Source organism: Chiloscyllium plagiosum, unplaced genomic scaffold (assembly GCF_037043375.1).
Source record: "Chiloscyllium plagiosum isolate Xiang-an unplaced genomic scaffold, Cpla_swu_hap1 HiC_scaffold_2, whole genome shotgun sequence".
NCBI lineage: Eukaryota > Metazoa > Chordata > Chondrichthyes > Orectolobiformes > Hemiscylliidae > Chiloscyllium > Chiloscyllium plagiosum.
Genome location: NW_028270140.1, coordinates 115505151 through 115517669, shown reverse-complemented (window position 1 = coordinate 115517669; position 12519 = coordinate 115505151). Strand labels below are relative to the sequence as shown.

The 12519-nt window shown below is 42.9% G+C and overlaps 1 protein-coding gene across 4 annotated transcripts in view; it reads left to right on the top strand.

Annotated features, from left to right (window-relative positions):
- Window positions 1-1866: 1866 nt before the first annotated feature.
- msh3 (mutS homolog 3 (E. coli)) overlaps window positions 1867-12519 on the top strand; it is a 288075-nt gene continuing 277422 nt past the window's right edge. For 2 of the 4 annotated variants that reach the window (XM_087999815.1, XM_087999807.1), the window contains exons 1-2: window positions 1867-2116; window positions 7758-7878. In XM_087999815.1, coding sequence (XP_087855941.1) covers window positions 1946-2116; window positions 7758-7878 — 292 coding nt within the window. In that variant the 5' untranslated portion in view covers window positions 1867-1945. The remainder of the gene's footprint in view (window positions 2117-7757; window positions 7879-12519) is intronic. The other 2 variants (XM_087999818.1, XM_087999820.1) reach the window with 2 other exon arrangements.

The following is a 12519-nucleotide window of genomic DNA, read 5'->3' as shown; positions in this document are numbered from 1 at the left end:
AACTTGTGACCCCCTAGTAATTGAGTCTCCCACTCTGGAAAAAAGCTTCTTGCTATCCACCTTGTCTACATAGCTAGCAGCCTACATACCAAGCAACATCCTAGTGAACCTCCTTTGCACCATCTCCAAAGCATCCACATCCTTTTGGTAATGTGGCAACCAGAACTGTATGCAGTATCCCATTGCAGTATTGGATGGGTTAGTAAGTTTGCAGATGACACTAAAGTCGGTGGAGTAGTGGACAGTGTAGAAGAATGTTACAGGTTGCAGGGGGACTTGGATAAACGGCAGAATTGGGTTGAGACATGACAAATGGAGTTCAATGCAGCTAAATGTGAGGTGATTCACTTTGGGAAGAACAACAGGAAGGCAGAGTACTGGGTCAATGGAAAGATTCTTGGTAGTGTGGATGTGAGGAGGGATCTTGGAGTCCATGTACATAGATCCCTGAAAATACACCGAGGTTGATAGTACTGTTAAGAAGGCATACAGTTAGTTAAGTTTCATTGATAGAGGGATTGAGTTGTGGAGCTGCAATGTCATGCTGCAACTTTACAAAGCGCTGGTGTGGCCGAACTTGGAATATTGTGTACAATTCTTGTTACCCCATTACAGGAAGGATGTGGAAGCATTGGAAAATGTGCAGAGGAGATTTACCAGGATGTTGCCTGGTCTGGAGGGGAGTTCTTATGAGGAAAGGCTGAGAGACTTGGGTCTGTTCTCATTGGAAAGAACAGGGGGATTTGATAGAGACATACAAGATGGTCAGAGGAACTAGATAGGGTAGACAGTGAAAGTCTTTTTCCTAGGATGTCAGTTTGTACAAGGGGCCAGAACTACAAACTGAGGGATGATAGATTTAAGACAGATGTCAGAGGCAGTTTCTTTATCAGAGAGTAGTAAGGGCGTGGAATGCGCTGTCTTGCCAATGTAGTTAACTCAGTCACATTAGGGGCATTTAAACAATTCTTGGATAAACACATGGATGCTGGTTGGATAGTTTTGGGGGAGCAACATCGAGGGCTGAAGGGCCTGTTCTGTGCTGTATTGTTCTATGTCCAAATGTGGCCAAACCAAACTGTACCGTGACCTGCTAACTCTTGCACTCAATACCCTGTCCAATGAAGGAAAGCATGCCGTCTACCTTCTTGACCACTCAGGGAACAATGGATCTGAACACCCAAATCTCTCTGCACATCAATTTTCTCCAGGACTTTTCCATTTATGGTGTAATTCGCTCTTGAATTGAATCTTCCAAAATGAATCAGCTTGCATTTGCCCATATTGAACTCCATCTGCCATTTTTCTGGCAACTCTCCAATCTATATACATTCTGCTGTATTCTCTGACAGTCCCCTTCACTATCTGCTACTCCACCAACCTTGGTGTCATCTGCTAATCAGGCAATCTCCATCTTCCTCCAAATCATCTATGTATATCACAAACAACAGTGGTCCCAGCACAGATCCCTGTGGGATACCACTGGTCACAGGTCTTCTGGAGTCTCCTGTAGCTGAAGCCATACCCTCTGACCAGTGCAATAGTGTTTGTACTTCTGCAGTATCTTTGCTAAGAAACAAAGAGTTACGTTGTATTTTTGTGGATGAGGAGTACATCTTTAAGGAATACATATTGCTACCATAGCATGAAACGGGTGCAAACAGAAAATGGCATATGTTTCAGTCAGCAGGCTCTGCATTGTTTTCCACATTGTGGTGAAGTAGAGGTATTCACTTTTGCAGTTATCATGTTGTTACAGTGAGAACGGTGTAGCTTTAAGGGAAAGATAACAGCAGCACGTGGGTCCCAGCTTTAATTCTAACTCTCTCTCTGACGTGTTTTTGTGCCGCCGCCGCTCCGGAACTGAGCGCTTGCAGCAGCAGCTGCTGGAATCCAGGCGAAGGGACAGTCTGCTGCCTGTACAGGGGCCTGGGGGATATCTGCAATGTCCAAGACGAAAGGCCGCGGGAAGAGGACTGCTCAGCACCAGGCTGTGATTAGCAAATTCTTCCGCCCTGTAGTCAGCAAAGATCGGGGCATTGGACAGGGGCAAGACAATGCAGCGACAATCCCTCTCACCTCAGATGCAGCAGGGCAGCAGGTTGGGTGTTGCCAGGTTATTTTTGACTACTCATTTACAGACGGTTAATTGACAGACCTTATTGCATGTGATTTTTATATGTAATGTATGTATAAAAACACATGTTCAGACTTTGGCAACAGATACAAGAGTTATCACTTGACATTCGAGTCTTTTTTTGTTTTGACAGCTACTCACATCCTAATGTCTTAAACAACATGCATTTTTAAAAGCTAATTTCTATACTTGTGTTTTCTCTGTTGGCTAGTTTTGGAGAATTTGTAGCCTGAGGTTGTGTGGGAGTGTTCTAACTTCACTTTGTAGCATATGTATGTTCTGAAACTCCAACCATGCTTGACAATAATAAGGGCTTGCATGGTGAGGATGTTTGCAGGATGCATGATTATTCAAAGTGAAAGAAGGCCACCTGGCTCCTTCACAGATCAGATGCAGTTGCCTGGTAAAATATACAACTGCGTTAGAATTTATTATGCATAAAATCTGAAACAAAAGAGAAAGAGAATCTTTAGAAAATTAGGTGAAGCAAGATCAGAAATTGACATTTGGATTAGTACATGAAGAGGGAAGGTTTGGAGGGATATGGGCCAGGAGAATGGGATTGGTTTAGTTTGGGACTCTGGCATTGACTGGTTAAATGAAGGGTCTGTTTCTGTGCTGTATGACTCTATGAGAAATGCATTAAAGGGAGGGCATCAAAAGCTAGAGCCTCCAGGATGATGAAAGATCAGAGATTAGAATGTGACAGTAAAATAATTGCTGTGACAAATGCTGGGTTCAAAGTTTATTAGAAACATTCTGAATATGTCAGTATAGGGATCTAAAATCTGATTAAAAGAAGCATGGAGAAAATATATCGATAGAATATTTATAAAGACTGCTGATCCAGCCAACTTTTATTGGGCATTTCTAAGTACCATTTCAGTGTTGCTGGTGAGCTGCCATTTTGACTGCTGCAGTCCATATAATGCAAGTGCACCCGCAGTGCTGTTAGGAAGAGTACTCCAGGTTTTCACCCAGCAACAGCGAAGTAATTGTGGTATAGGTTCAAGTTGAAAAGGTGAGTAGCTTGGAGTTGCACTTGCAGGAGTTTGTATTCCCATGCATCTCCTGCCTTCTCCTTGTTAGAGGTTGGATTTGGAAGATGCTGTCAAAGGAATTTGGAAAATTGCTGCAGCTCACTTTGCACATGTGTTTTAAAGTAGTTGGGGGGCAGGGGGGGTTGCAGAGGTGTTAATTAGATAGGATGCTTGGCCCTAGGCAGTACAGAGCTTCATGTGTTGGAGTTTACTCTTCTAGACAAGTGAAGGAGATTCCTTCACAATCCTGGCTTGTACCACTTAGAGGGTGGACATGTTTTGGAGAGCCAGAGGCAAGTCAAAATTAGACAAAATTCTGAGTCTCTGATCTGTTTTTTAGCTACAGTATACATACGGCTAGTCCATTTCTATATCTGGTAAATGGTAAACCCCACAATGTTGATAGTGAGGGAATCAGCAGTCACAGTACCATTGAATGTCATGGAGAGATGTGTATATTCCCTCTCGTCAGAATTGGTCATTGACTTGCAATTGTGTGGCATGAATGTTATGTTTACATATCAGCCCAAGCCTCGATGTTGTCCAGCGCTTGTTGGATGTGGCATAAACTGCTTCATTATGAGGAGTTAGATAAGTTACTGAATGTGAACATAAGAACTTAAGAAATAATAGCAGAAGTTGGTCATTCAGTTGCTTGAGCTCAATCTGCCATTCAGTAAGATCACAGCTGATTTGGTAGTGCCCTGGACTCTACCTTCACTTTGGTGATCAAAAATCTGTTTCACTCAGCCTTTAATGTATTCAATGACCCAGCCTTCACTGCTCACTGGAAAGAGAATTTCAAAGACTCAGAAAATTATGAATAAAGAAATCTCTCAATCTTAAGTGCAAGACCAATTGTTTTGAAACTGTTGCCCCCAGTTCTAAATTCCCTCACAAAGGGAGACATCCTCTCAGCATCTATCTTAGACACCCTGCCAGAATCATCTTTATTTCAACAAGATAACCTCACTTTCTTATAAAATAATCATTAGTTGGTTCACTCGCTTAACATTTACTCGATCTGCCTCTGGTACATAGTGGTGCTGGATGAAGGGCTTTTGCCTGAAACGTCGAAGCTCCTTGGAAGCTGCCTGAACTGCTGTGCTCTTTCAGCACCACTAATGCAGAATCTGGTTTCCAGCATCTGCAGTCATTGTTTTTACCTCTGGTACATAGTGGCAGCAATGGATCTGGATCTCCAAAGTTTTGAAGGATGGTCATACTGCATTCGACACATTATCTGTTTCTCTCTCCACAGACACGGCCAGACCTGACTTTCTGTTTAATTTTCTGACATCCAACGTTCACAGTATTTGTGTTGGTTTAAGGTTACTTTATCTGTGAGTAGCAAACTGAGCAATGGACATGGGAACCTCCAAAACAAAGGTTCAGTACAAGGCTGTATGTCTTCCTCGTGCAAGTCAGGATGGATGAGAGAGGTCCCCTGTAGGACCCACCCACCCGCTGCCACTACCACTCAGCCTCATGCCAACATTACTGCACTGTACAAAAGTGACAATACAGAAGTTCTGATTGCGTTTCAGCAACATAGATTAAAGAGAAGGCTGAGAGGAGATTTGACAGAGGTACTTAAAATCATGAGGGGCCTGGACTGAGGAGATAGCTCTCTGGATACTCTTAGACCCAAGGAGTGCTGTGGTTCAAGAAGCGAGCTCAGCAACACCTTCTCCAGGGCAATTGGAGATAGGCAGTAAATGCTGGCCTAGCCAGCGATGCCCACATTTCAGAAATGAATAAAAAACCTTCCCATTGCTGGAAGGGTTGAGAACAAACGGACACAGATTTCGGGCAAAAGAGGCAATGGCGACATGAGAAGAAACTGTCTGACGTGGTTAAGATCTAGAACGTGCTGCTTGTGTGTGTTGGAGGCAGGTTCAATTGAGGCATTCAAGAGGGAATTGGATTATTATTCTAAAAGGAAGAATGTACAGTACGACAGGGTAAAGGTGGGGATGTGGCTGTAGTTAAGTTGTTCCTACAGGGAGTCAACACAGAAATGTTGGGCCATGTAGTGTGTTGCAACAGTTCCATCATTCTCTGACTACAAGAGTGAGCACAAACCACCGTGGACACCTTTAGATAAATTTAGCAAACTTTCCCTTCTAGAAGATCCTTGATAGTTTGAGTTCATTATAAGCTCATCAGGAAAATTTGGGGGGAAAAAGCCTGTAATTTCTCAAAATTTTAATCCTGAATGTTGGATGCTGCCTCTGAAGTGTGCATTCACAAATTTCAACCAACAATGTTTGTGGCAGTGCCATGATCCAAATGCGATTTTCCATGACTGGAAGTAATTTTCAAGGATTAGAGCTACCTCTGTTTTGAAATGTGTATTTTTTTGAAAAAGAACTTTGTGTTTAGATGGTTTGATGTTTTCCTGAGGCACATGATCCAGCTTACAATATACTTGAAGTATAAGCAGGCTATATTGTCAAAACAGCATCAACTCTGCCTGAAGCATGTCATCGTATTTTATTGCTTTTGAAGTGAAATTAAATATTATAATTGTATAGTAAGTCCCTGTTTTAAATTGCCTCATGTTGTGTCGTTTTGCTTTAAAGTTGATCAGTTAAGAGACTGTGTATTCATATGTAGTGTTGTTTTAACATGGTTTTGCGCAGCCCTGACATAGGATTGCATGACCTGATTGGCATATTGGAATGGTCTCTCCTTCGGTGATTGTTAAACATCAGTCATCTTAACTCCAGGACATCTCCTCAGGAGTTCCTTAGGGTAGTGCCATTGGCCTAACCATCTTCAGTTTCTTCATCGATGACCTTCCCTCCATCGTAAGGCCAGAAGTGGGGATGTTCACCGATGCAAAAGTTTGGCCCCATTTGCTACTCTTCAGATACTGAAACAGTCCATGTTCAAATGCAACAAGATCTGGACAATATCCAGGTTTGGTCTGACATTTGCACCACACAAATGCCAGGCTATGACCATCTCCAATGCGAAACAATACAAACACTACACCTTGACATTCAATGGTGTTACTGTCACTGAATCCCTCTTATCAACATCCTGGGGGTTAGTATTGATCAGAAACTCAATGGGATTCACCACATATACACAGTGGCTACAAGAGCAGGCCAGAGGCTGTGAATACTGTGGTGAGTATCTCACCTCCTGACTCCCCAAAGCCTGTCCACCATCTACAAGGCACAAGTTTGGAGTGTGATGGAATGCTTCCCACTTGCCTGGAAGAATGCAGCTCCAACAGCACTCTAGCTTGACACCATCCAGAACAAAGCAGCCCACTGATTGGCATCACATCCACAAGGATCCATTCCCTCCATCACTGATGCTTAGCTGCAGCAGTGTGTGCTGTCCACAAGGTACTGCAGAAATTCACCAAAAATCCTGAGATAAAACCTTCCAAATCTATGCCCACTTCCATCGAGAAGGAAAAGGGCAGCAGATACATGGGAACACCGCCATTTGCAATTTCCCCTCTGAGCCAGTTACCACGCTGACTTGGAAATATATCGCTGTTTCTTCACTGCCATTGGGTCAAAATCCTGGCATTCCCTCCCTAAGGGCATTGTGGGTCAACCCACAGCAGGTTGACTGCAGTGGTTCAAGGAGGCAGCTCACTACCACCTTCTCAAGGTCAACTAAGGACAGGCAGTAAAAATACTGTCCAGCTAGTGAAGCCTATGTCCCATGAATGAATAAAATAAATATCTCCAATCCTCATTCCCCACACACTGTCTTACAGCCATTCTAAGCTTCCCACTGCTCGTTAACACTCCCTTTCACAAACCACCCAGCTTGCAGTGCCTTCCATTCTCAGACCTTCCCAGTCACCCTGACTCTCTTGCTTGCATCCTTTCTTTTTCCAGAGTCGTACCTGTCTCTTTCACCACCTCGACAGCTTGCTATCTGTGAGTTGAAAGTACTGTTCTAGTCTCTACCTCTCTGTCTGCTTCTTTCCAAAGCCCTCACTCCAAGCAAGGATTCAGGAGAGAGAAGTGACTAGAGGCAGGGTCAGAGAGTAGGATGTTTTGAAAGTGAGAGATATGGCGAACAGGATCAGTGGGGAATGGATTGGCTGATTCAGGAAGAATTGTTAAATTGGCAGCATAAGTGATCAGGCAACAGGGTGTGGGTGAGCTGGAGCATTTTCCAAACAGGATTAGTGAGAAGCTGGAAGTTTGGGGAATGGGAGAGTGGGAAATGTAGTGAGCAGGAGATAAGTAGAAAGAGTTAACTTATTCCTTTTATGTTTTAGATCTATTTCATTTATTGATTCGGAATTGAGCAAATTAAAGTATTTTGACTTGGAAGATCTAATGTTTTAATATTTTTCCTGATGAGACGTCTTACGGAACTTAACTGCAGCTTTTCCATTTGTTATAATGGGGAAAAGCTGATTCACTTAAAGTTATTTTGCTTAAAGTTTTCAAGAATGCAATTACAACTTTAAATAGAACTTGGTATGTCTCGAAAAGCAGGATGACACAATATGAACATTAGTGATTGCCAAAGTAATTGTCCACATGATCTGAATTTTATTTTTTTTCTTGTTTTGATTCTGAAAATTCATCTCGCAGACACCAGCCTGCAGTCAGAGAAAGAAAGCACAAGTTGATCAAGATGAACCGAAGTCAAAACGTAAGAGGCTGGCAAGTGAGGAAGAGAATGGAAATGGGGAAATAGTTGAAAAGGCTTGTGGTATGTACATAGTTATTCCTGAACCCTTGCAAATTATTTTTTATTGGTTATCAGTGACAAAGCTGGCATTAGAGTAAAACCAATAGTCACTTCTTTATGCCACTACGAGTCTGTGGAGATTTTTCTATGTTACAGTTGTATTTAAATTCAAACAATTGCTAAAAGAGAATCTCAGAAATGGAGTATGGGCTTTATATTTAAAAATTGGGAGAAAACTTGTGCGAGTTAATTTGGGTGCCACCACGGAATGGCTTGTAATTGGTGTGATCTCAGTTGTTCAATTTGTCCTGCTTTGCTTTTCTCCACCATTCAGTCAGAAATAGGATGTTTATGTTTGCACACTGTGCATCCCTCAAGGTGTTATGGGTCAACTCACAGCACATGAACTGCAACGGTTCAAGAAGGCAGCTCACCACCATCTTCACCAGATGAACTCGGGACAGGCAAAATGCTGGCCCAGCCAATGACTCCCGAGTACCATGAATAAATAAAAGGGAAGTGGCACTTGCAACTCCTCAGAGAACCCATACCCACATACACCAAGATCAACACAACAATCATGGAAATGTGTTGCTGGAAAAGCGCAGCAGGTCAGGCAGCATCTAGGGAACAGGAGAATCGACGTTTCGGGCATTAGCCCTTCTTCAGGAATCCTGAAGAATCTCCAGCATCTGCAGACCTCACTTTCTCCTCAACACAACAATCAGCCTGGGGCTGTTTATGAATATTTTGAACAAGAGAGAGTCTCACTACCTTTCTTTGCTGTTCAATCAGATTACTATCACCAAATCTCACATCATCATGATCCTGGGGCTCATCATTAGCTAGAAACTTGGTTGGAATAGCAATGTACATATTGTGGCTACTTGTCTGGGTAAAGGCTGTTCCAATTGTACTGAGTCTCAGTGATATTCAAGATAAAGCAGTCTGCTTGATTTGAACCAAGTGCATCCCCTTAAACACTGTCATTCTCCATTACCATTGTGTATTGGCAGTAAAGTTATGCATCCACAAAATGCACTGCAGTAACGCACCAAGGCTCAGTCAATAACAGTTTCCACACTCAGCCGGAAGGACAAGACTGCAAATTGCATTGGAGCATCTTTACCTGCAAGTTTCCCTCCAAGCTGCACGCTCTCCTGATCTGAAACTTGTATCTCTGTTCCTTTACTGTCATTGGTCAAAATCTTGGCACTTGCTCTCTAACAACATATTTACCACAGGCTGCTGTGGATCAAGATGGTGGCTCACTGTCACCTTCTCAAGGTTGGTTAATGCCGGCCTTGTTACTGTGCCCTGATTTTGTGAATTTTTAAAAATTAGTTCAGTGTCAAATCCATTTCACTGATTGATTTATTTTGTTGTCTCCCTTGTTAATTGTCTAAATCAGTGATGGCTAAGTAGCACATGTCCTAATAATACTTCATAATCTAAATACGTATAGAATAAATTTACCTGGGTCTGTACCTATGCATTGGCTTTCCATGTTGCAGCAAATATTGGCATATTCATTTAATGGAGTGCTTGCTTGTGAAGGGATATGAGTTATCTTTATTTAATTGATGAAAGAAGATTTTGATAGCTTCTTTTACAGATGTCTTCTCCAAAATGCTTGATGCTTTGAAATTTGCTGCAGTCCAGGCAACTCATTGCATCTAGTGATAGAAAAATCTCTCCTTCAGATTCCATCTCACCTTCAGATTATAGCTCAGACCTAGAAAGCTTCAGCCTTCCCAGCAACACTTGATGCTCCTCACTGTGTCCAGGGTGGTTGCCTATGAGAGAAGAATCATCCATTGTTTACTCATGTATAAACCTGAGAATATTATGTTACTCTTATGAAACTTGATTTTTGAGCATTCCATACCGGGACATTAAATGATGTGTAATTCAGAACTACACCCCATTTTCATTCTTTCAATGCTCTTCCTCTTCTGTAATTGCTTCCACCTTCTTTCTTCTAGCCAGCATTTCCATTATTTCTTCAGCTACTTATTTTGCAGAACTTCAGAATTGTGAAGCTTTCTCCACTCTTTGGACCAAAGTTGCCACCTAATCACAAATTAGTGTTGTATCTTGCTTTCTGCTCTTTCAAGCTTACTAATGTACTCTATCCCTTCAACTAAGCTTTGAAAATTAAAAGCTGCCATGCTCGTTACAATTTATCCATTCTAAATGGAAGGACCCTGGAATAACTAATGCTCAAAGGGACCTTGATGTGCATATCCATACATCTCTGAAGGTAGCAGGGGGGTCGATATATTGGTTAAGAAGATGGTTAAGAAGGCATTTGGGATACTTTCCTTTATGAGTTGAGTCATAAAATATAAGAGTAAGAAGGTTGTTCTGGACTGTATAAAATGCAGTCAAGTCACAGCTGAGGTTCTGCATGCAATTCTGATCACTGCATTATTGGAAAGATTTATTGTATTAGAGAGGATGCAGAGGGGGCGTAGCTGATGAGGGAAGTTAAGGACTGTATGAAGATAAAAGAGAAGTAGTATAATGTAGCAAAGCTGAGTGGGAAGCCGGAGGACTGGGAAACTTTTAAAGAGCAACAGAGGATTACTAAGAAGGCAATACGTGGGGGAAAAAAATGAGGTACGAAGGCAACCTGGCCAAAAATATAAAGGAGGATAGTAAAAGTTTTTTTTTAGGTATGAAATAAAATGGTTAAGTCTAAAATTGGGTCCTTCAAGACAGATACGGGTGAATTTATTATTGGGAACAAGGAAATGGCAGAAGAGTCGAATAGGTACTTTGGATCGGTCTTCAATGGGGAAGACACAAATAATCTCACAGATGTAATAGTGGCTGAATGGATAGGGTAGTGGATGAACTGAAGGGAATTTATATTAGGCAGGAAATGTTGTTGGGTAGACTGTTGGGTCTGAAGGCTGATAAATCCCTGGGACCTCATGATCTGCAGGGTACTTAAAGAGGTGGCTCTAGAAATTGTGGGCGCATTGGTAATCATTTTCCAATGTTCTATCGATTCAGGATCAGTGCTGTGGATTGGAGGGTGGCTAATGTTGTCCCACTTTTCGGGAAGGGGAGAGAAAACAGGGAATTATAGACCGGTTAGCCTGACGTCAGTGGTGGGAAAGATGCTGGAGTCAATTATAAAAGATGAAATTACGACTCATTTGGATAGCAGTAACAGGATAGGTCAGAGTCAGCATGGCTTTACGAAGGGGAAATCATGCTTGACTAATCTTCTGGAATTTTTTGAGGATGTAGCTATGAAGATGGACAAGCGAGAGCCAGTGGATGTAGTGTACCTGGACTTTCAGAAAGCCTTTGATAAAGTCCCATATAGGAGATTAGGGAGCAAAATTAGGGCAGATGGTATTGAGGGCAATATACTGACTTGGATTGAAAATTGTCTGACTGACAGGAAGCAAAGAGTAGTAATAAACGGGTCCCTTTCGGAATGGCAGGCGGTGACCGGTGAGGTACCACAAGGTTCGGTGCTGGGACCACAGCAGTTTACAATATACATTAATGATATAGATGAAGGTATTAAAAGTAATAATAGCAAATTTGCTGATGACACAAAGCTGGATGGCAGGGTGAAATGTGAGGAGGATGTTATGAGAATACAGGGTGACTTGGGATAGGCTAGGTGAGTGGATGGATGCATGGCAGATGCAGTTTAATGTGGATGATGTGTGGTTATCCACTTTGGCAAGAACACGAAAGCAGATTAATATCTAAATGGAGTCAAATTAAGTAAAGGGGAAGTACAATGAGATCTAGGTGTTCTTGTACAGTCAATGAAAGCAAGCATGCATGAAGAAAGCTAATGACATGCTGGCCTTCATAACAAGAGGAACTGAGTACAGGAGCAAAGAGGTCCATCTGCAGCTGTACAGGGCCCTGGTGAGACTGCACTTGGATTCTGAACTGCTGGAAGAGCACAGCAGTTCAGGCAGCATCCGAGGAGCAGTAAAATCGACGTGTTGGGCAAAAGCCCTTCATCAGGAATACACGCAGAGAGCCTGAAGGGTGGAGAGATAACTGAGAGGAGGGTGGAGGTGGGGAGAAAGTAGCATAGAGTACAATAGGTGAGTGGGGGAGGGGATGAAGATGATAGGTCGGGAGGGTTGGAGGGTGGAGTGGATAGGTGGAAAAGAAGATAGGCAGGTAGGACAAATCATGGGAACAATGCTGAGCTGGAAGTTTGGAACTGGGGTGAGGTGGGGGAAGGGAAATGAGGAAACTGTTGAAGTTCACATTGATGCCTAGGGGTTGAAGTGTTCCGAGGCGGAAGATGAGGTGTTCTTCCTCCAGGGGTCTGGTGGTGAGGGAGTGGCGGTGAAGGAGGCCCATGTCCTCGGCAGATTGGGAGGGGGAGTTGAAATGTTGGGCCACAGGGCGGTGTGGTTGATTGCTTTAGGGGACACCCGCACCATTCTGCTAAGAGGAGTCCAGTCTCCCCAATGTAGAGGAGACCACATCGGGATCAACGGATAAAATAAATAATGTTGGTGGATGTGCAGGTAAAACTTTGATGGATGTGGAAGGCTCCTTTTAGAGCCTTGGATGGGGGTGAGGGAGGAGGTGTGGGCGCAGGTTTTGCAATTCCTGCGGTGGCAGGGGAAGGTGCCAGGATGGGAGGGTGGGTTGTAGGGGGGCGTG